At 33.0% G+C, this 22,885-nt stretch overlaps 2 protein-coding genes across 6 annotated transcripts; both read left to right on the top strand.

Annotated features, from left to right (window-relative positions):
- Positions 1 to 1,338: 1,338 nt before the first annotated feature.
- Positions 1,339 to 11,479, top strand: LOC136201317 (inositol-pentakisphosphate 2-kinase-like). Of its 4 annotated transcripts, XR_010673784.1 has the most exons (6): positions 1,339 to 1,543; positions 1,636 to 1,707; positions 1,862 to 2,046; positions 2,197 to 2,341; positions 5,443 to 6,095; positions 10,926 to 11,479. XR_010673784.1 is itself a non-coding variant. In XM_065991963.1 (5 exons), exons 3-5 carry the CDS (start codon positions 1,942 to 1,944, stop codon positions 5,502 to 5,504), a joined length of 312 nt encoding a protein of 103 aa, XP_065848035.1. In that variant the 5' UTR covers positions 1,339 to 1,543; positions 1,636 to 1,707; positions 1,862 to 1,941; the 3' UTR covers positions 5,505 to 6,575. The 4 variants fall into 4 exon arrangements, 3 of the variants coding, with proteins under 3 accessions (XP_065848035.1, XP_065848037.1, XP_065848036.1); XM_065991963.1 differs by lacking the exon at positions 10,926 to 11,479 and having other exon boundaries at positions 5,443 to 6,575; XM_065991965.1 differs by lacking the exons at positions 1,339 to 1,543; positions 10,926 to 11,479 and having other exon boundaries at positions 1,634 to 1,754; positions 5,443 to 6,575.
- A 4,105-nt stretch (positions 11,480 to 15,584) lies between these two features.
- On the top strand, positions 15,585 to 19,511 carry LOC136235875 (inositol-pentakisphosphate 2-kinase-like). Of its 2 annotated transcripts, none has more exons than XM_066025950.1 (8): positions 15,585 to 15,875; positions 15,968 to 16,086; positions 16,184 to 16,390; positions 16,582 to 16,726; positions 17,090 to 17,130; positions 17,571 to 17,681; positions 17,848 to 18,444; positions 19,337 to 19,511. In XM_066025950.1, exons 2-8 carry the CDS (start codon positions 15,985 to 15,987, stop codon positions 19,466 to 19,468), a joined length of 1,335 nt encoding a protein of 444 aa, XP_065882022.1. In that variant the 5' UTR covers positions 15,585 to 15,875; positions 15,968 to 15,984; the 3' UTR covers positions 19,469 to 19,511. The 2 variants fall into 2 exon arrangements, with proteins under 2 accessions (XP_065882022.1, XP_065882023.1); XM_066025951.1 differs by having other exon boundaries at positions 15,956 to 16,086.
- The last annotated feature ends 3,374 nt before the right edge of the window (positions 19,512 to 22,885 follow it).

Below are 22,885 nucleotides of genomic sequence, written 5' to 3'. Positions count from 1 at the left end.
TCTTATTGCTTTGATAAGGTTCTGGCTACTAAGACAAAAAGCATGATTATTAGAGATCATACTAATAGCCTCCATATTATCAGACTCCACATCAAGCCTTTTAATACCCAGATTTCTGGCAAGCTTGACTCCAGAAAGAATACCCCAAAGTTCCGCTGCAAAGGATGAGCCCAAACCCAGGTTATGGGTGAATCCAGACAACCAGGCACCTCCCGCGTCCCTGAGCACGCCTCCAGCCGCGATCTTTCCATTGTTGAGACAGGAGCCATCCGTGTTCAACTTAACCACCCCATTATAAATACATTGTATTATTACCTCTATAAATTAATAATTTCTCAAATATATATGCGAAATATATATAGATATACATACTTAGGATAATTTAGTAAAAATATGAATCTATAGTATTTTGTTTTTTCTTGAAATTTAAATCTAGTTGAATTTCATCTCCAACTATTCTCAGTGCATTCAAAAGTGCCGGCATATCCTTGTCAAATTGTAACAAAAAAAATTGTAAAGAGTTGATGATGATATAATTGCTTCCTTTCTTGTGACTGGTTTCAAAGGTACCGAATCATCTCCAGCTTCATCCTCAATTGAATTTTGCTTAACGCTCGATACAATTTCTTCTAAACTTGAGCATTCATTGTTTTCACCTGGATAATCCGATTGACATCCATTGGATTGCGGTAACCAAGCTGGCCAATCATCCCCTCAAGTTTATGAATATTTTTAGTGGTTGCTTCCTCTAAATTCGTTGTGGCAGATTCATAAGAAGTCTATTTTTGGTATGATTTGAAACAACATTCTATATAAATTTATATAGTAATTCATTAACTATGATACATTGAATATTTTTAACATAGATACAATGAACTTCCAAGTTCAATTAACTTATATAATGCACATTTAATCTTATTTGTTTATTGATTTTAGATAAAAACTTTATTTAAATTAGTAATTTAAATTTTATTTTAAAAAAATTTAAAATCACTCTATAAATTAATAATTATTAATTTATCGATTAATTAATAACTTTTTAAATTAATAAAATTCCATGGTCCCAACATTATTAATTTATAGAGGTTTTACTGTATATCAAGATGAATTTGTATATCGCGGGTCAAAAACTAGATAATTTTTTAAAAAGTGAATGTGTATGTAAAATTTAGCTTTAATTTGGGCTACTCAAGTCAAATAAATCTATTTGAACTAGGCTTGATAGATATGGGCCAAGCCCATGAAAGTCTAGAGCCTACCTACTACCAAAGTAGTGGGCTTGCTTATGCATACATGCTCATTTGGTATTGCCAGTTTTACATTTTATTTCTAATTTCCTAACAAGTAAAGCGGCATTGGATTCTGATTCTTCTGTCATCTTCTTCCCATGCTTTTACTGCTTTACTCTTCACTCAAATTCAGCTTTCTCATAGCAACAAATTCTTCCTCAGCTATTTTTTTGGTATAACAAACATCTTGCCTTTTAATTTGCTTTCAATTTCCACACTTCCATTCATTTGGAATCCTGGATCAGTCTCGTAAGGTAACAATTTTCTTTATCTTTTCTTTTTTAATTTGGTGCTTTTTGCGTTGCTTAGGAGTTGTCATTTTAAATGATTTAAGTGAACTACGCAGAGCTTACAAATTCACTAATGGAGGTTAAATTGGAGCAAAAGAATGCGTCTGATTGGGTCTACAGGGGCGAAGGTGCTGTTAATCTAGTTCTTGCTTACTCAGGATCTTCTCCCGTTTTTGTACGAATTTCATTTTCATTTTCCTTATCTGATTTTATTTTATACTAGTGTAGTTACTTAATCTGATTGTTTTTCTTTTACTGCTGCTATGGTGGTTCGAAGATCAGGAAGGTAATGAGAATACTAAAAGTAGCGAAGAACGGAAATTCAGGTTGTGTGGGGGAACGAACAAGTGTTAACAGTTGCTATGGAAGGTCTACAAAGAGTTAGTATCAGCTCCTACGAAGGAACAAGCGCAGTTGATTTATGTGCAGTGTATTATCAGCCCCTGACTGAACACGTTGATCCCGGTGTATGACCTTTCTTCTTCATCTTTACCTTTCTGATTTTTTCAATTTTGTATTTAGTTACATCTGTAGATAATCTCGGTCTTGTCTCTGCAAATATTTCTTTTATTAAAATTTGAGGGATTCTGATTTGAGTTAATTGGAACTTGAGGCAGATACATGTTCCAGTTTCCAGGGAATTTCTCGAAGCTATTGAGAAGAAAGTAATATCACAGCGTCTTGCTTGGCCAGTTGATGCAGCCAAGATTGATAAACAGCAAGATTACGTGCTTCTCATGTCTGATAATTCTCTGTTTCAAGGTAATGATAATAACATCTTTGACATGTTGGCTGATTTAGTTTTCAAAGACAGACTGATAACTTGAATTCCATTTCTATTGTTCTTCCTGTTTTTAATTTTGATATATCTATCACTAGAAAAGGAAATATTATTTTAATTTTCTGTTTTAGGCAATATTATGCACTCAGTTTTGTATAATGGTTCATGTTAGCAGACCCCGAATCATTTTGGTGTACAATCAAAAAAAAATTCATACTAAAGTGTACAACCTTTTAGTAACCTCCCACTAAAGTACACCAAATAAAAATAACCGGTCAACCTAGTCAACATGTCAAATCATCAATTTTTAAACCATATTTTAATGAAAACGAGACCACTCATCATTATTTTATATCTTTATCTTTATTTTAATGAAAACGAGACCACTCATCATTATTTTAATGAAAACGAGACCAATCATCAATTTATATCTTTATCTTTATTTTCTCTCTTCTCTATTTTTTTTATCAAATATCATTTCTCTTTCTAACTCTCGTCTCTCTCATTTTTACTTTCTCTCTCTAATTCTTTCTCTCTCCCTCTATCTCTCATTTCTCTCTCATTTTTACTTTCTCCCTCTAACTCTCCATTCAATTCTGCAATAAAAAGTTGTAGTCTCATTGGAGACCTAAATCAAATGGTCACAGTCGGTGATCGAATGATTCTGAATAAAATGGTGACATAAACTCTCGTTCTAACTCAAATGGCTGTCATACACTTGTTCGGTTACCACCTATCCCTCCACAATCTAGATCTTCAGGTTACAGATTTTAACCGAGGGCTGAACGAATTTGGCAGATTATTCATACTTGAAAACGCAGCAAATTTTTTTATGGTTGATATTCTATGAAGCCCACTAAGGATCTGATCATTCTAATGATTTCAAATTCTATTTTAGAATCTTTAGGTGAGAAAAAGAGTTTTTTTTATGTACATAAGGATGACATTTCCTCAATATCAGATTTTTGCCACGTGCCTAGTCAGAAAAATGGAATCAAGGTGTTCTTGAAATCCATTTATTATATTTCATATACTTAATATTCATTTTCTTCTATCATTCTAGAGTTGCCAATTCTTTTTCTTAAATTTATACCCTTCACCTCACTTTTTGATGCCTACATCTTTACCTTTTTTGTTACTCTAAACTTTTATTAATTTTTCTAATTATTTTCCCAATTAGATTTAAATTGTTCTTTTTTTCTTAATTTTGGTAGTCATAATTGGTTAATTTTGACGGTAAAAGAGAGAAAAATGGAGAATTAGAGAGAGAAAGGAGAGCTAGAGGGAGAAAGTAAAAATGAGAGATGAGAGTTAGAGAGAAAAATGATATAGGATAAAAATGGAGTAGAGAGAAAATAAAGATAAAGATATAAGGTTGAAGATGATGAGTGAGTCTCATTTTTATTAAAATATGGGTTAAAAATTGATAATTTAGCATGTTGACTGGGTTGACCGGTCATTTTTACCAGATATACACTTTAGTGGGAGGTCACCAGAAGGTTGTACACTTTAGCGTGAAAATTTTTTTGTTGTACATCAAAATGTGAAAATATGTAAAAATTATACACCATGTATGTAATTTACCCGGAATATATGATCATAGAATGACAATAGAAACTTTACAACAGTCTTTGTCAGGGATCACATTATGTGTACTTTGATTTGTGAAACAAGGATTAAATATCCATAACGTAGTAATGGCAGGACCGTTCCTGACCTTTTAGAGGTCTAGGGCGAGATGATAAATTGGGCCCCTCCATATATACATTTTTACATTGGAGGCTGAATGATTTTTTTATTACATAGAATAATCTTTTAATTTAGTCATATGGTTATTAGGAGAGGGCAATTAGCATCGATAAACAAAATAATGCAGTTTTTAGCCTAACTTTCTTAATTGATGAAAATGAGATATTTTATGTGTAATTTCCACTATTATAAAAACCAGACCGGCTGGTCGGACCGATCGAACTGAAAACCAACCAGGAGTCTGGTCTGGATTAGTCCGATTTGTTGAATCTTCAACAAACCGGACATGTCCGGAGTTGAACCGGAAACCGGAGATCGGACCGGAAACCGATGCAACCCGGTTTTTATAAGATTTATTGAAAAAAATTTAAATAAAAAAAATAGTAAAAAATAGAGATCGGGTAGACAGAAACCGAAAGACACAAAGAAATTGTGGGGTGGAATTCCACATGACATAGATGATGATCGGCCAAAAGAGATCTGCAAGAAAATGAAGAAATAGAGATCTGCTGCTTGTGATTTTTTCATCTGCAAAAAAACAAAAAATGGAAGCTAAAGGAGAGAGAAAGAAAGAAAGGCTGGTTTAGAGATGTATGAAGTGAAAGAAATAATGCTGCAAGACAGCTAAATCATAATTCAAAATGACCAATTCTCTCTCCTACTCTTCTTTTCTCTCTTTTTCATTTTTCGATAAACTACTATTTCTCTCTCTTATTAAAATACTAACTGTTAAACATTATGTTTAAGATTGCAATATTTTCTATATGGAAGCTAAATTAGTAGTGCAGTAGTAACGCGTATACTAACTAGAATTATTTGTGTTTTAAAATAACAAGTATATGTTTCATGTAAAATTGCAAGAAGTAAATAAGTATATTATTTTTCATATTGAATATATATATATATTGACATTTTCTTTTTCTTTTTTTTTTTTTTAAAATGAATTGACATTTAAATTTAAGAAAAAAATTGAAATTGATAATAATAATGATGAGGAAAAAATAAATAGTTATTTTTTTTATTCAATATATAAATTGATAATTTAGATTCAATGGAAAGATGGAGATTCGAACCCTCAACCTCAAAGTTAAAATGAAATCACTAGATAACTCCTCCTATCAACTGAACCAATTAATTTTAATGTTACATGTTCATATCTATATTTATATATACACTATAAAAATATTTTATAAATACACTATACTAATATTTTTTTAGGCCCTTTATAATTACGGATCTGGGCAGACGCACCTCATTTCATAGCCCACGATCAACCCTGAGTAATGGATTAGTTTATTATTTTAACATATTACATTCTTGTTTTTCGTATCAGGAATGGATAAGGTTGGATCATTCATACCTGTTGAGATAAATGTAATATATATATATATATAGTATTGTAAGTTGTTTCTTTAGTTTTGGCTTGGCGCCCCCTTGAACTTGGCTTAAAAGCCAATTGACCTTTAAACTTGTAAAGTATCTCGTTAACTTCCTGAATTTGATTAAATTGACATGATTAACTCTCTAATTCCCTAAGTTTAGGTGTCAACCAAGATATGATTTGAACAAATTGCAATATATATCACTTTAAGCAAGTTAAGTGATTTATAGATGAGTGTAAGCAAGTTTAAGGGTTAATAAGTAACTTTAAACAAATTTAGGTGGCCAATAAGTTACTTTAAACAAGTTTAGGAAGTTAACGAGACACTCTATAAGTTCAAATGCCAATCAGTTTTTTAGATCAAGTTCAGAGAGTCCCAATGCATTAAGCCTTTATTTTTTTAATAATTAATTTATCTTTTTGCTTTTGTATATAGCTTTTATTCGTTGATGAGTCATACCATTCCCTCCTAGGGTATGTAACTTTCCTATTTGTTTTCATCAAGTGTCCCAAATGTGGATTTAGGAATCAAGATTCATTGCTGAAAGGAATGCCATTAAAAAGAGAATGACACGTTTTAGAATCCATCAAGTCAGCAACATGAGGTAATTTTCTTCTATCTACATGGTGACCAAGTTATTTCAATTTGTTCATGGATTGATTCACTGTATCAGTTGTCTTACATGCTGGAAAAACTCATTGTTGTAATTGTAAATAGTGGCTTTAAGAAGCTTGTACACCTCATGAACAAGGTCTTGTCTTTTGTTTTCTGAATTTCCATTTCGGCAAGCATGTTAAATTTTCAGGTATCGAAGTTAAACAGTACGTTCCTTTAGATATTTTCTCCAATTCCATGGAAAAGACACATAAAGAAGTCAATGATCACTTCACCATGCCTCAAAATAATATACTCCTTTAGGTATTTTCTCTAATTCCATGGAAAAGATACATAAAGAAGTCAATGATCACTTCATCATGCCTCGGAACAATTTTCATATATTCTTGAATGAGTAACTTATATTAAAAGGGGTGGCAGCACAAGCAACACTAGTAATCTGGTGGAAGAAGCTTTAAGATGCATTGAAAGGGATGATTGAGGCATGTGATGGTTTGCGCACTATACATTTCTTAGAGCTTGTTGTCGAGACATTATACAGTTTTAAAGTGCTAGGTCGGTTTGTTGAAGCTCAGAACCTAAATAATTATGACATTGATGGAGCAATTCATTTTTACTGTGATATGATTTTTCAACCTTGTATGATGCGTAGAAAATTGGAAGAAGCAAGAATGTTAGGGATTATTTGATCTAAAAATGATCATCACAAATTTTCTTTTGGTCTAAAACTGATCATCACACTACAGTCATTGCAATATCAGATATCAAACAATCCCTAATAATCTTCAAACTCCCATCCATTGGAATAGAATGCAATGAGGTACATTTATTTGGCATTCTTGCTTCTTCCATTTCTATACACCATACAAGGTTGAGAAATCATGTCATAGTAAGCATGAATTGCTCCGTCAATGTCATAATAATCCAGGTTCTGAGCTTCAACAAGCCGACCTAGCACTCTAGAACTGTATTATGTCTCGGCAACAAGTTCTAAGAAACGTGTAGTACGCAAACCATCATCCGCCTCAATCACTCCTTTCAATGCATCTTCAAAAGTTTCTTTTACTATATTACAAGTTTTGTTTGTGTTGTCTCCAATATGAGTGACCCATTTAAGAATATCCGGAAATTGTTTTGAGGGATGATAAAGAAATCATTGACTTGTTTACGTATATCTTCCATGGAATTAGAGAAAATATTTGAAGGACCATACTCACTTTAACTCAGATACCTGAAAATTTAACATGCTTGAGCCGAAATGGAAATTGAGAAAACAAAAGTGAAGACCTTATGCATAAGGTGTACAAGCTTCTTAAAGCCCGTATTTACAAGTTAATCCAGAACAAATGCATGTAATATTGCTTATATAGTCAATCAATCCATGGCCAAGTTGAAATAATCTGGTCACCATGGTAGAGAAAATTACCTGATGCTGCTGCAACTTGATGGATTTTAAAATGTGTGATTCTTTTTTTAATGTCATTCCTTTTAGCAATGAATCTTGATTCCGAGATAAATCCACATTTGAGCTACTTGATGAGAAAAATAGGGATATTATATACCGTAGGAGGAAAAGGTATCACTCATAAAAAAGATAAATTAATTAGGGTTCATGTGCAAAAATACCCCTAATGTTTTGGGTCACGAGCAATTTTACCCTTAACGCTGATAATTTGAGTCAATTTCAGACACTATTATAAAACATAAATATTTTTGTTCCTGACTCAATACGTCAGGGGTATTTTTGCACCTTAGCCCAATTAATTATGGCTTAATACATCACCAACTCCCTGAACTTGTCTATAAAAGTAGATTGGCTCTCTGAACTTTGTTAGTGTTTCACGAACTCCCTGAATTTGCTTATTTCGTATCACCAGTTTCCTAAACTTGTCCATAAAAGTAGATTAGCTCCTCGAACTTTGCAAGTAACTCATCAGCTCACTAAATTTCCTTATTCTGTAACAATTAAATACAAAAATCATAATACTAACTCTCGATCCTCATCATTTGATCTCTCAAACCTGAAACACTAACTCTTATAATAGGTTGAAAGGTAGGAGAAGAGAAAAAAATTACCTATCGAATAGATGAATATGTATTTTTAGAATTCAGGTTCAATAAGTTTTGTATTTAGTTGTTACGGAATAAGCAAATTTAGAAAGCTGATGAGACAGTTGCAAAGTTCAGGGAGCTAATATATTTTTATGGACAAGTTTAGGAAGTTGGTGATACAAAATAAGCAAGTTTAGGGAGTTGTGAGATACTAACAAAGTTTAAGGAGTCAATCTACTTTTATGGACAAGTTCAAGGAGCTGATGATGTATACTTGGATTTACATGTTAGAATTTAAATCACAGTTACTGTTATGCTTGAACAGTTTTATAGTTTTGTGTTTGTATAGTTTAACATGTCTATAAAGATTAATCTCACAAACAATGCCCCTGAGTTTAATATGCAAGATTTTTATCAGACCAAAGGTGTCATACATCAAACCAACACATTTTAAATGTTACTAGAGCTTTGAGGTAACAAGCTTAGTTTCCACTAAGTTTATTGAATGAATGTATTATGCATGTTGTATATTTGATTAATATACATCCCACACCTTTATTGGATCACAAGACACCTCATGAAATATTGTTTCATAAGAAACATGTGTATGACCACCTAAGAGTGTTTGGTTGTTTAGCTTTTGCTAAACATTTGGGACTAGGACAGACAAAGTTCGATTCTAAGACAGATTTGTGTATTATCTTAGGTTATCCTTTACACACTAAAGGGTATAGACTTTATAATTTACATTCTAGAAAATTTATTCTGAGTAGGGATGTAGTGTTTCATGAATTTACTTTTCCTTTTGCTATTAAACAGAACTATGGTGAAAATTGCAATTTGACTTTTTCATGCGTTGTTTTTTCGAAAACTCTTGTTATGGAGGATAGTTGTTTTTCTCATATTCCTGCAGAAAGAAACAAGCCTGTAAGGGAAATTTCTTCATCTATACAACGAGATAGTACATATACTAATTCTTTACATGTTGAAATGGTCACAATAATTCTTGAGCCACCAGCTGAGACTAGAAAGTCATTTAGGTCTAAGAAACAATCAATTTATTTACAGGATTTTAACTATAACAGTTTATCTACTGAGGGAGGTACATGTCAAGTTCAAAATATAATATGTAATCATTCTCAACAATCTAAGTACCCACTTTCTGCTGTAGTTTCTTATTTAGTTGATAGGATAATGTTCTAGATTGGTCAGTGAAATATTTACAAGAGTAAAGTCCAAAAAAATCCTTGTGCTTTCACAAAATATCAAATTGATACCTGAAAAAGTTTGACACTATAAAAATGATTGTTAACGACTTTAAAATAAAAAATTCTAAGAATTAAAGTTGTTTAGTACCACATTTGCTATGGAAGTCAATTTTTTATTTTACGAAATCATCAGGTCTTTGAATTTTTCAATTTTGAGGTCATCAATTTTTCATTGATGATTTTTTAAAAATAAAATTTTTGTTTCATAGTAATGTGATACTAAACAACTTTAATTCTTGAAATTTTGAATTTTGAAGTCGTTAACAATCATTGTTATAGTGTTAAGTTTTTTCAGGTACCATTTTGATATTTCGTGAAAGCGCATGTTTTTTTTTCTGGACTTTACCTATTTACAATTACTAAAAGTCTAGAAATATATAAGTAGCACCTTACATTAAATATAACACTCATTGATTAATTAAATACATGCAACTTTATATATATATATATATATATATATATATATATATATATATATTCTCGGGGATTTATTAGGACACGGGATGGAGATAATATTCTTCACCCATTCAATTTTTTACTTTAAAGACAAAATATAACTCATCTTTATCTCTAACTCTAACTATTTTGTGGGTTCCCCATCCCTTCAGTTTGGATCTCCGTGGGTTTCAGGCAATTCTCACCCTTAATGATAATTTTAGTAAATAATACATATGAGTTAATAATTCACCCTATAATAAAATTCAATGGTACCTCTAAAATGGACAAAATCACAATTTTATCATCTATAATACATGTACAACTTGTTAGAGAACCTTCTTATAGTTGTAATTAAAGCCAAAAGCAAGGATCATATACATTGTCACCAAAGGGTCGCATGCGTTCTTATAGCTAGTATAACTTATATTTGAATGGACTACTAAGATTTATGAAGAACAATGTCAATAAGTTCCATCTTTAGAAGGTCTATAAACTTTACTCGAATTTAATAATGAATCAGTGTATTTGAATAATCATTTACATAAGTTATTTAGATAGAATTATTAGATAGTATATCTATAATATATATTTGCCTTAAGAATTGAGTAAGATTCTTGAATATAGATATGCCATCTAATGATAATACCAAAGCTAATTGGAAAGATCCCAAACTAGTTAAATTTTTTATTGATTTATACATTGAACAAGTGAATCAAGTTGAGAAGCAAGGTAGTAGCTTGAAGAAAGAATCTTAGAATAAAATAATTAGAGCATTTGATGAAAAGAAGAACATGAAACTAAATCAGAAACAACTGAAGAATGTGTGGAATTATTTGAAGCAAAAGTATATTGCATGGTCAAATTTATTAAGAAAAAGTGGACATGGATATGATCTTATAAGAAATATTGTTACTTGGAACGCTGAAGAATGGAATGAATACCTAAAGTAATTTTAGTATTGATGTTTTGATTTGTTAATTAAATAATTAACAAATATTTCATCTTGTTACAAAGAGTTTTAGAAGCAAAACAATTTCGTTATATTGGATTATAATATGCAGATGAGATGAAATCATTGTCTGATGGTATAAGTGCAACTGGAAAGGAAGGATGAGTCCTTCTAAAGATACTATGTCATTTGACAAGTTTGGAGAATCTACATTTGCAGATGGATCATGATCTTCTTCATTCACCAATCCATCAATTTTCGAAGATCTAGATTCACTTATTGGTCTTGATGTGAATGATTCCAATGCATATGTAGTTAATGATAATAATTTGAAGAAACGTCCAAAACACCAGAAAAAAACAAAAGATGACATAATTGATGACAATTCTTCAAACACTAGGGCAGACAGATAGTGGATCTAGTATAGAACAATGCAATCAAGTATTGGATGAGATTATTAACTTGCCCATTGGTGATCCTTTATATATTGCTGCATGTAGTATTTTTTTTTTTTATGAAAACAAGACATATCGAGAGCAATGGATGATGTTTGCTTAAAAGCCCGAAGAAGTTAGAATAAGTTGGATCAAAATGAATGCTAAAATATTAGAATTACTTTAAAATATTTGACATTTTTGTTTTATTTTTAATTTTTTTTAATTCCAATCTAGCTTATTTGTCAGTTTTGAATTAGAAAAGTTTATTAATAAATTATTGTTATAAATATATTTTAGTTTAATAATATTTTATTAAATCATATTGTGCATATCATAATATTATATGATTTAAGGGTAAATTACATACGTGGTGTACAACTTTTACCTATTATCACACTTTGGTGTACAACCTTCAATTTTGCACACTAAAATGTACAAACTTTAGGTGACCTCCCACTAAAGTGTACAACCGGTTTTTGTGACCAGTCAACCCTGTTAACCACTTGGTCAACATGACACCTCATCAATTTTCACTCCTTAAAAATTAAAAATGGTCCCCACATATTATTAAGTTACTTTTATGTCCTTAATAAAAAGATTTTTTCATTTCTCTCTCCTAAAATTTATTTTGCCCAACATTATCTCTATAAAACCTATCTCCTCTCTCTCTCTCTCTCTTCGCCATTTTTTCATTTTTCTGCAATTTCTCTCTCTCTTTCTCTCTCTAAAATCTGGGTTTCTTCAACTCTCTCTCTCTCTTAAATATGGTTTCTTAACTCACTAAAAGAGTAAAGGCTGTCAAGCTTAAGAATAAACCCCTTGAATAAATCCGAAAGCAGACAACAGATAAATCTTCAAATCCTAAATCATGGATTAGTGATGGAAGAAAGGCCCTAACACAATATGTTGGGGAATTTCCTAATTTTGATCCCAAAAAAACCCTAACACCAATTTTGATCCAAAACACCCTAACACAACGCAATATGCTGGGGAATTTCCTAAACTCTTCCACTTCTGGTACAGGTCTGCTACATTCACCAACATAAACATAAGTCCCCCAGTGTCTTGGCGTCGAAGTTGCAAAATCGATCCTCGGCAGCGTAACATCATGCGTATCAGCAGCAGCAGCGCCGCGAAGATCACCAAGTTCATCGTCGGTCACACCAGGTACAACTGTTCTGCGTATTTCCGCACTGGTCATCTCTGTAGCGCAATTCCTTTCATCAGCTGATTCTGATCGCCTCTCATCTATGCTTGCTGCAGCTGCTCCTGTTGCTTGTTCGCCAACAGCACCTTCATCTTCCAGTTCTGCAGCAACATTTATACATCATCAACCTCCTCCAAGTTTTCCATACGGAAGTTCAGAGCAGTTTCAGTGCCATCACCATCAGCATTTGCCACATCAGTATGAACTAGATCACCAATTGCACTATTCAAATTTAAAGCAACAGCAGCGCTAGTACCAGCAATAATAGGAAGAATCAACGAAGAAAAGAGCGAAGGTAAGGAACTGATATACTGAAGGAGCTCAGGGAAGGACCAGCGGAGGTTAGGAAAGCCGGTGATAACTGAAGATTATTCGCGTCGATTTGCCAGGTGGGAAATTGGCAACAAGGAAGGGAAGTGGAAGAAGTGGTGATTGCTGAGGGTTCGTAAATTGAAAGAGAGGGTTTTTAATTTTAAAAAGCATCTTGAGGTCCCTGCTTTTTTTTCATGTTGCTGATCAAACGCACCATTGAGAAGAAAATCGCGCCAAATCGGGTTCCGTATTTGGGGAAGCAACCAATGTTTCCATAGTCAGTAAGGATTTGAGAGAGAGAAACTTAGAGAGAGTTCTTAGATAGATAAATATGAGAGAGAGATGAGTTAAGGAGAGAGGATCTAGAGAAAGAAAAGAAAAGACTGAGAGAGGAGTTGCAAAGGAAGGTGATAAGGCTATTTTAGTAATTTCATAATAGGGTGTCAATTTTTGACTTTTAGAATAGTCAAATTACTGATGTGGCAGCGTTGACCTGTGTTGACCGGTCATAAAAATCGGCTATACACTTTAGTGGGAGGTCACCTGAAGTTTGTACACTTTAGTGTGCAAAATTGAAGGTTGTACACCAAAGTGTGATAACAGGTAAAGGTTGTACACCATGTATGTAATTTACCCTATGATTTAATATTAATTAGTGTGTTTTTATTATATATACTTTTTTATGTATTAATATTATCTCATTTAAAATTTATAACAATATAGTGACCAAAAAGCAAAAAAAAAAGTTTGAAAGTAATTATAATACTTTTTTTGATTAAGAAGAAATTGAATAGAAGGTGCATTGGGAGAAGGTCATACATCAATTCATCTCTCAAATGGAATGAGTATGTCAAAAAAAATACTCAATGGGAAATGGAAAAGAAGCACATCGTCAATAAATGCTGAGAATGAAAAAAAAAGCTTTTTTTTTTTTATCCTTGTGCTTTTTCATTTCAAAATTAAAGGACGATTAAAAGATAGTTGTTATGTCAAGGTTGAGGAAAAGATAGCAATGTTTTTTATGATGCTAAGCCAAAATTTTAGTACTTGTGTTGTGAAATGAAGATTCAACCATTCAACTCAAACTATACATTCTTATTTTCATGAAGTTCTAAAGACAATCCTATATTTTACTAAGGAAATTGTTGTGCTTACTACTTTTAACCCTGATTTAGATAAAGTGCAGCATTATTGGCGACTTCAATAAAAATTTCAGGTATCCAATATTTTTTTAATATAAAATCATTTGTTATCTTATAATTATAATAGGGTGCGGTTGGTGCTCTTAATGAGACTCTTATTAATGTCGTTATACCACCCGAAACAACAAAGATCGTATCGAGAAACAGGAAGAGGAGAATGTTATCAAAATATGCTATAAGTGATTATGACATGCATTTCATTTGTTTGGCCTAGATGGGAAGGAGTAGCACACGACTCAAGAGTATTAAGTGAAACATGCGCGATCTATCAAATAATTTTTCGTTTCCTCCACCTGGCAATTTATCAATTTAAATATAGTTGCTTTATATTAAACAGATAAAAAGTTGAACAATTCAGATAATATATTCTCATGTATTATTAATTTCTTATTTGTTGCAAACAAATTTTATTTATGTGATGTTGCATATGCAAGTACTAAAGGATTTATAGCTCCTTATCGTAATACTCGATACTAGCTATCAGATTTTCGAAATGGTCGGCATCCTAGAACAAAAGAAGAAATGTTTAATCATGCACATGCAAGGTTAAGGAATGTGGTTGAATGTGCATTTGGTGTTTTAAAAACAAGATTTCGTATTTTAAAGAGAATGGCGCCATATTCATATCCCGTGTAGAGGAATATTGTAATTGCATGTGTTGGCGCCATATGGAGAATAGTTGATTTTTGAAAGAGCAGTACATGAACAAACATATCAAATGTTCAGGAATTTTCACATACACCTTAATGAGCAAGTGAATTTGCTCATTCACCGTTAGATATAGGCTTATTAAATCTAAGCCTCGGGATGCTTTGAATATTCATCTTAGGATTCTAATAAGCCTAGATCTAACGGTGAATGAGCAAATTCTACATGTTCATTAAGGTGCATGTGATCAAGACTGTCAAATTATGAGCGGCTTGCGAGATTAAATTGCTAATCAATTGTTTAATGAATGACTTTTTTACAATTTTAAGTTTACTTAATATAAAAGGGCAAAAAATTATTAGAAAAAAATATAAAAGGATAAAATTGTCCAATTTATTGTTTTATATTTTCTCGTATCGTAGTTATCAAACATATTAATTATATTCAGCACTTAATTTTTAATATAAACTAAATAGTTTTATAGTTTAATACTTTCGGCTTTTACAATATTTAGCACTTAATTTTCAGTTTTATCAAACAACACCTTAATGAAGGATTTCACCTTTACAAATTCATTTTTCTCATGTGATAGGTGGGGAAGATAGAAAATGTAACTTGACATTTTTCTTTTTTTGTCTTTAAACTATTTATATAGTATTCTTCTTCCAACTAATCATGTTTCATACCTGTTGAAAATTCATGCTCTAATCTTTCTGATACCTTTTATTAAAACAAGTATGTTAGAATGGATGTCAATTGATGAATTTAGCATAGGATAAGGAGTAAATTGTTGATTTAAAGAGAATGCGGACCTAATTGACTTTTAGTATATAGAATAAGGTGCAAATTGAACTTTATGCCAAGTGATATGTCTAATTGTGAATAACACTTTTCGATTAGTCTTCTGATGACCTGAATCAAGAACCTACATACTATGGGTTTGGGCTTGGCTTAGGGAAAAATGGGTTTAGTAGTGCCACTTGTACCTTTCTTCCCCCTAATTTTGTACGGCAAGAAATCAATTTCAAGAATAGTCTCCCCCTTTTCCTAACCTAACAAAGAAAGCGGCATTGGATTCTGATTCTTCTGTCATCTTCTTCCCATGCTTTTACTGCTTTACTCTTTACTCAAATTCAGCTTTCTCATAGCAACATCTTGCTCAGCTATTTTTTTTGGTATAACAAGCATCTTGCCCTTTAATTTGCTTTCAATTTCCACACTTCCATTCATTTGGAATCCTGGATCAGTCTTATAAGGTAGCAATTTTCTTCATCTTTTCTTTTTTAATTTTGTGCTTTTTGCGTTGCTTAGGAGTTGTCATTTTAAATGATTTAAGTGAACTACACAGAGCTTACAAAATCACTAATGGAGGTCAAATTGGAGCAAAAGGATGCGTCTGATTGGGTCTACAGGGGCGAAGGTGCTGTTAATCTAGTTCTTGCTTACTCAGGATCTTCTCCCGTTTTTGTACGAATTTCATTTTCCTTTTTCTGATTTTATTTTATACTAGTGTAGTTACTTAATCTGATTGTTTTTCTATTACTTCTGCTATGGTGGGTCGAAGATTGGGAAGGTAATGAGAATACTGAAAGTAGCGAAGAACGGAGATTCAGGTTGTCTAGGGAACGAACAAGTATTAACAGAGGAAGAACGGTTGCTATGGAAGGTCTGCAAAGAGCTAGTATCAGCTCCTACGAAGGAACAGGCGCAATTGATTTATGTGCAGCGTATTATCAGCCCTTTGTTGGGTCCTGAACACGTTGATCCCGGTGTATGCCCTTCTTCTTCATCTTTACCTTTTTTATTTTTTCAATTATGTAATGAGTTACATCTGTAGATAATCTCGGTCTTGTCTCTGCAAATATTTCTTAGAATTTTCTCTTGTATACTGTTTTTCAAATTTGAGGAAATATACTGGTTTAGCTCGGGATTCTGATTTGAGTTAATTGGAACTTGAGGCAGCTACATGTTCCAGTTTCCAGGGAATTTCTCCAATCTATCGAGAAGAAAGTAATATCACAGCGTCCTGCTTGGCGAGTTGATGCAGCCAAGATTGATACACAACAAGATTATGTGCTTCTCATGTCTGATCATTCTCTGTTTCAAGGTAATGAGAATAACATCTCTGACATGTTGCTTATTTGATTTTCGAAGATAGACTGATAAGTTGAATTCGATTTCTGTTGTTCTTCCTATTTTAATTTTGGTTTATCTATCACTAGAAAAGGAAATATTATTTTATTTTGTTGTGTTTTATTCTTTTAGGCAATATTAGGCCACAGAATACAATGTACCTCACTGGAGTATATGAACGTAGAATGACAATGGAAACATTACGATAGTCTTATATGTTATATAACAAGAATTACATTATTTTAATTTTATTTGTGAAACAAGGATTAGATATCCGTAAGGTAGTAATGGATTAGTTTATTATTTTAGCATATTTCATTCTTGTTTTTCGTATCAGGAATGGATAAGGTTGGATCCTGCATATCTGTTGAGATAAAGGTAATATATATATACACGCATAGTATTGTAAGTTGTTTTTTTATTTTGGGTTTAGAGCCGCTTGAACTTGGTTTAAAAACCAATTGACCCCTGAATTTACAAAGTAAATGGTTAATTTCTTGAATTTGATTAAATTGACATGAGCCTAACTCACTAAGTCCACATGTCAAGCAAGAGATGATTTGAATAAATTGCAATACATATCACTTTCACTTTAAACAAGATTAGTGGTCAATAGATCACTGTAAGCAAGTACGTGGGTCAATAGGTTACTTTCAACAAATTCAGGTGCCAATCAGTTTTTTGGGCCAAGTTCAGGGAGTCCTGATGTATTAAGCCTTTATTTTTTTAATAATTAATTTATCTTTTTGCTTTTTATCGTTATGATGATACCTTTTCCTCCTAGGGTTTGTAACTTCCTATTTGTTTTCATCAAGTAGCCCAAATGTGGATTTATCCCGGATTCAAGATTCATTGCTGAAAGGAATGCCATTAAAAAGAAAATAACACGTTTTAGAATCCATCAAGTCTTGAAGTTGCAGCAGCAGGAGGTAATTTTCTTCTATCTACAGCGGTGTCCAAGTTATTTCAACTTGTCCATGGATTGATTACATGACTTTGTTCTGGAAAAACTCGTTGTAATTGTAAATATACTGGCTTTAAGAAGCTTGTACACCTCTGAATTTCCATTTCGGCTCAAGCATGTCAAACTTTCAGGTATCGGAGTTGAGCCAGTATGATCCTTTGGATATTTTCTCTAATTCCAAGGAAAAGATATATAAAGCAGTCAATGATCTCTTCATCACCCCTCAAAACAATTTCCGTATATTCTTGAATGGGTCACTTATATTGGGAGGCTTGGGTGGCAGCACAAACAAAACTAGTAAACTGGTGGAAGAAGCTTTTGAAGATGCATTGAAAGGAGTGATTGAGGCAGACGATGGTTTGCGTACTACAAGTTTCTTAGAGCTTGTTGCTGAGACATTATACGGTTCTAAAGTGCTAGATCGACTTGTTGAAGCTCAGAAGCTGGATAATTATGATATTGAAGGAGCAATTCATGCTTACTATGACATGATTTCTCAACCTTGTATGGTGTGTAGAGAATTGGATGAAGGAGTGCCAAATACATATACCTCATTGCATTCTATTCCAATGGATGAGAGTTTGAAGATTGTTAGGGATTATTTGATATCTGCTACTGCAAAAGACTGTAGCATGATGATCAGTTTTAGACCAAAAGAAGGTGGGGATTTGGGGTCTCCATACGGAAGTATATACCTGCAACCGACCAACCAAAATTTTGATTACAAGGTAGACATTTAACATGATTTGTTTATATCTTAATTCACTATGTCTTATGCTATAGCTAGGAGACATGGAGAATCAATTTTAGTGAAAACTATATGATATTGCTAGTGCTGTTTCTTGCAAAAACCACCACCAATGATCTTCCTTATGCCTCTCGGGCTCAAAGAGGGAGGATTTATACTCATTTTAAATGGATTTATACTGATTGTTTCTTCAACAACAACAAGAGGGTTTTGTCTTGTTCGTTCTCTATGGGTGGTTCAAGATGGATTAGGCCCGAGCTATGTAATTCTATCTTCTAAAAAAGAAAAAAGAACTCAGTCGATTCTTCTTCACCTATTTTTTAATGGATTTTCTTCATATGTTGTAAAAGATCTAACTTTTCTTCTTATGCATTATTACTAGTCCAAGAAAGTTGGAATTTGCAATCAAATTTGATGATTTATGCTGTTCCAAGTCATGATCTTGGATATATATATATATATATATATATATTAAACAAGTTTGATTAAATTATGAAATTGTATAGGTGTTTCCTCTGTTTACAACTTATACTCATTTTAAATGGATTTTTGAGTTGTAAATTGTAATTTTGAAAGTTTAAAACCTTGTGCTGTTCCCCATTCCATTAATACTCATTTTCTGTTGGGTGAAGTGCAATGTAGTATCTCTAATCTGTACTTGAAACAAATGATGTTTTTAACTTTAAAATATCAGTGGCTTGTTAACTGATACAGTAACTAAATAGTTTCATCTTTCCAATACAAACTAGCTTGCATTAAACACACTACCAGCCTTTTGACAAGTTGGTTTAGATTTTTCAGTTAATATCATCCTTTTAGTTATATATCTTCCCTGAAACTTTGTTATCTCATTTGTATTGCAACTGGATTAGGTGAATTTCCTTGACTTGGATTTGAAACCGTTGAAAAAGATGGAAGAATATTATGAGAAGGACAAGAAGATAGTTGACATGTATGTTCAGATGGAGGAGAATCAGAATCATATGGAAGACAAACGTTTATGAATCTCCAAAGTGAACTTCAAGAAGTTGAGTGGAAGTTCAATTGGTGAGTGTGAGTTATATGTTATGACTATTTTTTCCCTTAATTATCATTATGCTGAAAAAATTAAGATGAGACCTTTTGGGCTTTTGACTTGCAATTGGTACCTTTTTCTTCCATTCTGAGAATTTTTTTATCTTCTTGTGTGTGTTAATAATACTGATAATGTATGTTCCTAAAAGTTGTTAAGTTCTTTTTTATATTTTCTCTAATCCTTTTATGCAACATGTGAGAGGGTTTGCCTCTTGAGAACCGGATGTGAAATTAATTCTGTTGTATGCATCATAAGCTTTTGGGTGCTAGAAATTAATTCTGTTGTATGCATCATAGGCTTTTGGGTGCTAGAAATTTGAATTACTTCACAGCTGATCTATTTTTCGCACAATTTATCACTTTGGCCTTTTACTTTGATTTTGACACGTTTGGCGTCCTGTAGTTTAATATTTTTGTGTAAAATCTGATCCTTGATGGAAAGTTTGGCTCTCGACAAATGATACTGTTAGTAGTGTATTACATGTGCCAACACATAGTCAAACAACTTTCTCCAATTGTGTTACAGCGCATCTAATACCTTGGAAATGTAGCTTTCGTCTGTCTATCAACAGCTAAATATTCTGTCAATACCTTAATTTTACAAAAATAACACACGAGCCAAATGTACCAAACTTGAAATACAAGGGCCAATGTGGAAAATTGTGGTAAGCACAAGGGCTTAATTTTGGCTTTTTCCATTCCTCATGTTTCACTCAACTTTGCCTTAACTTCCCCTGTAACTGTTTGCTGATCTTTTGTGCCAAGCATCACATTCTGATATCCAAGCGATGCTAATTTTGCTATTAGAAAAGTTTAGATGTGAGTGCAATGATTTACCTAGTAGCTAGTCCACTTGTTCGTCTATATTTCTTATGGTGATTTATTCAGTTTTCTGAGGGGAATTAAATGAGGTAGAAGGGTAGAAAGTGACAAAACATAGTGTTGAGGTCTAGTGTGAATATGATATTATAACTACTTTTGGGTGCCATGACTTAATGACCAAATGAAAAGTCTGTCTTGTGAATACCTTTTGATCAATTATTATAGTTTTGTTATTATTCTTTCTTTTTTAACCTTGTGAAATTACCTATATCCATGCTTAAGATTATTCCAATCTCGAAACTTATGGTGTTTAAGTGAATTTCATTTTTGTTGCAGAAAAACAATATTGAAGATCAGCAAGCTCAGCTGCAACATGTTGTTAATTCTCTGGTATTCAGTTGATGAAGGTATATCATGTATTAGTAGGAGATGTTTCAGGAAACTTGTATGGAAGTATGTACAACAATATATTATACTAAAATTAAAAAAAAGTGTAAAAAGTGGGAGAGATGGGGTTAAGTCGTGCCCATTCAGCTGACCCCAACCCAATGCCCTAAATTGATTAGGTACATGTGCCTTCTTGGCCACATTATGTAATATGAGGTGTACTTACTATGGACCTGTTAATGGAAATTTCTGATCCGAAATTATAATACAAATTACCCATTTGCTAGTTATGTACAAATTAATTCTTTAGCTTACCACTGACCCTCAACATAAGATGGCTAATAATAATAGTCATTGTTGAACTGAAGAATGAAATAACTCCGATGAGAAGAAAGAAGAAGGCATTACGAGACTATAATGTTATGATCTCTAAATTCAAATTCAATTCTCTGTTTAAAAATAAAATGATGATTTGTATAAGTTTTGTTATATGTAGGCTTTTTATTATTATTATTATTATTCATATCATCATAAATTAGGGTTAAAGCACCATTTAGTCTTTGATCTATTAGTAATGTTTGCATTTGCCTCTGTTATTTTATGACATTGGCCATTGATAACGAGATGTATATCAATCAAGGGAAAATTACAAAACTAGGTCAAATGGGAGGTCCATTTACATATTTAACCCATTTACTCAACCTATTACATATCTAGACTCATTTTGTGTGACTTTCCCGTAATACCCCTACCCTTCCCACTTCCCCTCACTCTATCGGTTTCTCTCCCCTGTTCTCCTTGGTGCGCGAAAACGGTTTGGCTCCTCCATTAATGATTTGAAGACTTTTGATCTTCCTATTTGCCTTTAAATTGCATGAAATCTGCACCATGTTTCCAAATCACAATGAAGTTCTCTTTTCATCTCTTGATTCTGCAACTTCCTCACCCTAGAAAACGAAGCCATGGTTCTTCATCTTCCTGTTCGTTAATTGGTTTCTTTCTTCTTGTTACCATTCCAGAAATGGTTATTCTACGTTATTTCCGTCGTTCTTCCCAGTTTATCATACTGTTAGGAGCGAAAAATGTAAGTATCTGCTGTTTTTCCTGCGTTTTCCATGAATTCACTTCGCGTAGTCGATGAATTCGCGGAGATCTGCGAAGAGAACGAGCCTGAAACTTGATGATCTACTTCGCGAATCGATGAATTCGCGACGTTCTGCGAAGAGAAAGAGTCTGAAACGTATGGATCTACCTCGCGAATCTATTAGTTCGCGAAGTCTGCGAATAGATCCTTACGTTTCAGACCTCGCAGACTTCGCGAAAGCATCGATATGCGACGTAGATAATCACATTTCAGACCTCGCAGACTTCGCGAAAGAATCGTTATGCGAAGTAAAATCACCTCTTCCCATGCACATTTACATTCGCATGCTTCGCTAATTTTCATTTCGCGAATCCAAAATCGTCCTTTTTCATAACTAACACGGTTAATTTTTTCTGTAGATGGTTGAATACGTAACATCCCTTTCTGGAAGGCGGCGTACTCGGCTGCAGGGAAGATGATTTTCCTTCCTGTATAGGGATGAACTTCCCCAAGATTGACACATTCACTCCTGAAATGATTCGTTAGGAGAGATTGTGTCAATCTCGGGGTGCACCATGGGACACGTCCATCCTATGGTGCCAATCTTCAAAGTGGACCTAACTTAATCCGGTGCCAATTTTAAAGCGGATGAGTAATTTTCGTTTCAAAATTGGTACCGGATTAGTTATTGTGGCAATCTTGTTGTAAATTTTGATAATGTTATGATTTGAATGTTGTTATTGTGGCAATCTTTTTGTAAATTTTGATAATGTTATGATTTGAATGTTAGAATCCGTTGTTGTTTGCCCTTTTTTGTTATATACTACTTCGCGAATTAGCTTCAAAACACATCCAGGCTTCGCATATGCGAACTAAATTCATCAAGCAAACCCAAACATTTACTTCGCAGACTTCGCATAGTATGGAATATGCGAAGTCAGACGGGATGGGGCGAGCCGCGCGTAAATATTGGGGGTATTTTTGGAAAGTCACACAAAATGAGTCTAGATATGTAATAGGTTGAGTAAATGGGTTAAATATGTAAATGGCCCTC

Source organism: Euphorbia lathyris, chromosome 7 (genome assembly GCF_963576675.1).
Source record: "Euphorbia lathyris chromosome 7, ddEupLath1.1, whole genome shotgun sequence".
Taxonomy (NCBI): Eukaryota; Viridiplantae; Streptophyta; class Magnoliopsida; order Malpighiales; family Euphorbiaceae; genus Euphorbia; species Euphorbia lathyris.
The sequence above is the reverse complement of the archived record's forward strand: the minus strand, read 5'-3'. Positions and strand labels throughout refer to the sequence as shown.

Coding starts and splice junctions, on each gene's coding strand:
- LOC136235875 (XM_066025950.1), top strand. CDS start 15,985: ATGGAGGTCAAATTGGAGCAAAAGGATGCGTCTGATTGGGTCTACAGG. Junction 16,727..17,089: donor TGATCATTCTCTGTTTCAAG/GTAATGAGAATA, acceptor TTTTCGTATCAG/GAATGGATAAGGTTGGATCC. Junction 18,445..19,336: donor ACCAAAATTTTGATTACAAG/GTAGACATTTAA, acceptor CAACTGGATTAG/GTGAATTTCCTTGACTTGGA.
- LOC136201317 (XM_065991963.1), top strand. CDS start 1,942: ATGGAAGGTCTACAAAGAGTTAGTATCAGCTCCTACGAAGGAACAAGC. Junction 2,047..2,196: donor CTGAACACGTTGATCCCGGT/GTATGACCTTTC, acceptor AACTTGAGGCAG/ATACATGTTCCAGTTTCCAG. Junction 2,342..5,442: donor TGATAATTCTCTGTTTCAAG/GTAATGATAATA, acceptor TTTTCGTATCAG/GAATGGATAAGGTTGGATCA.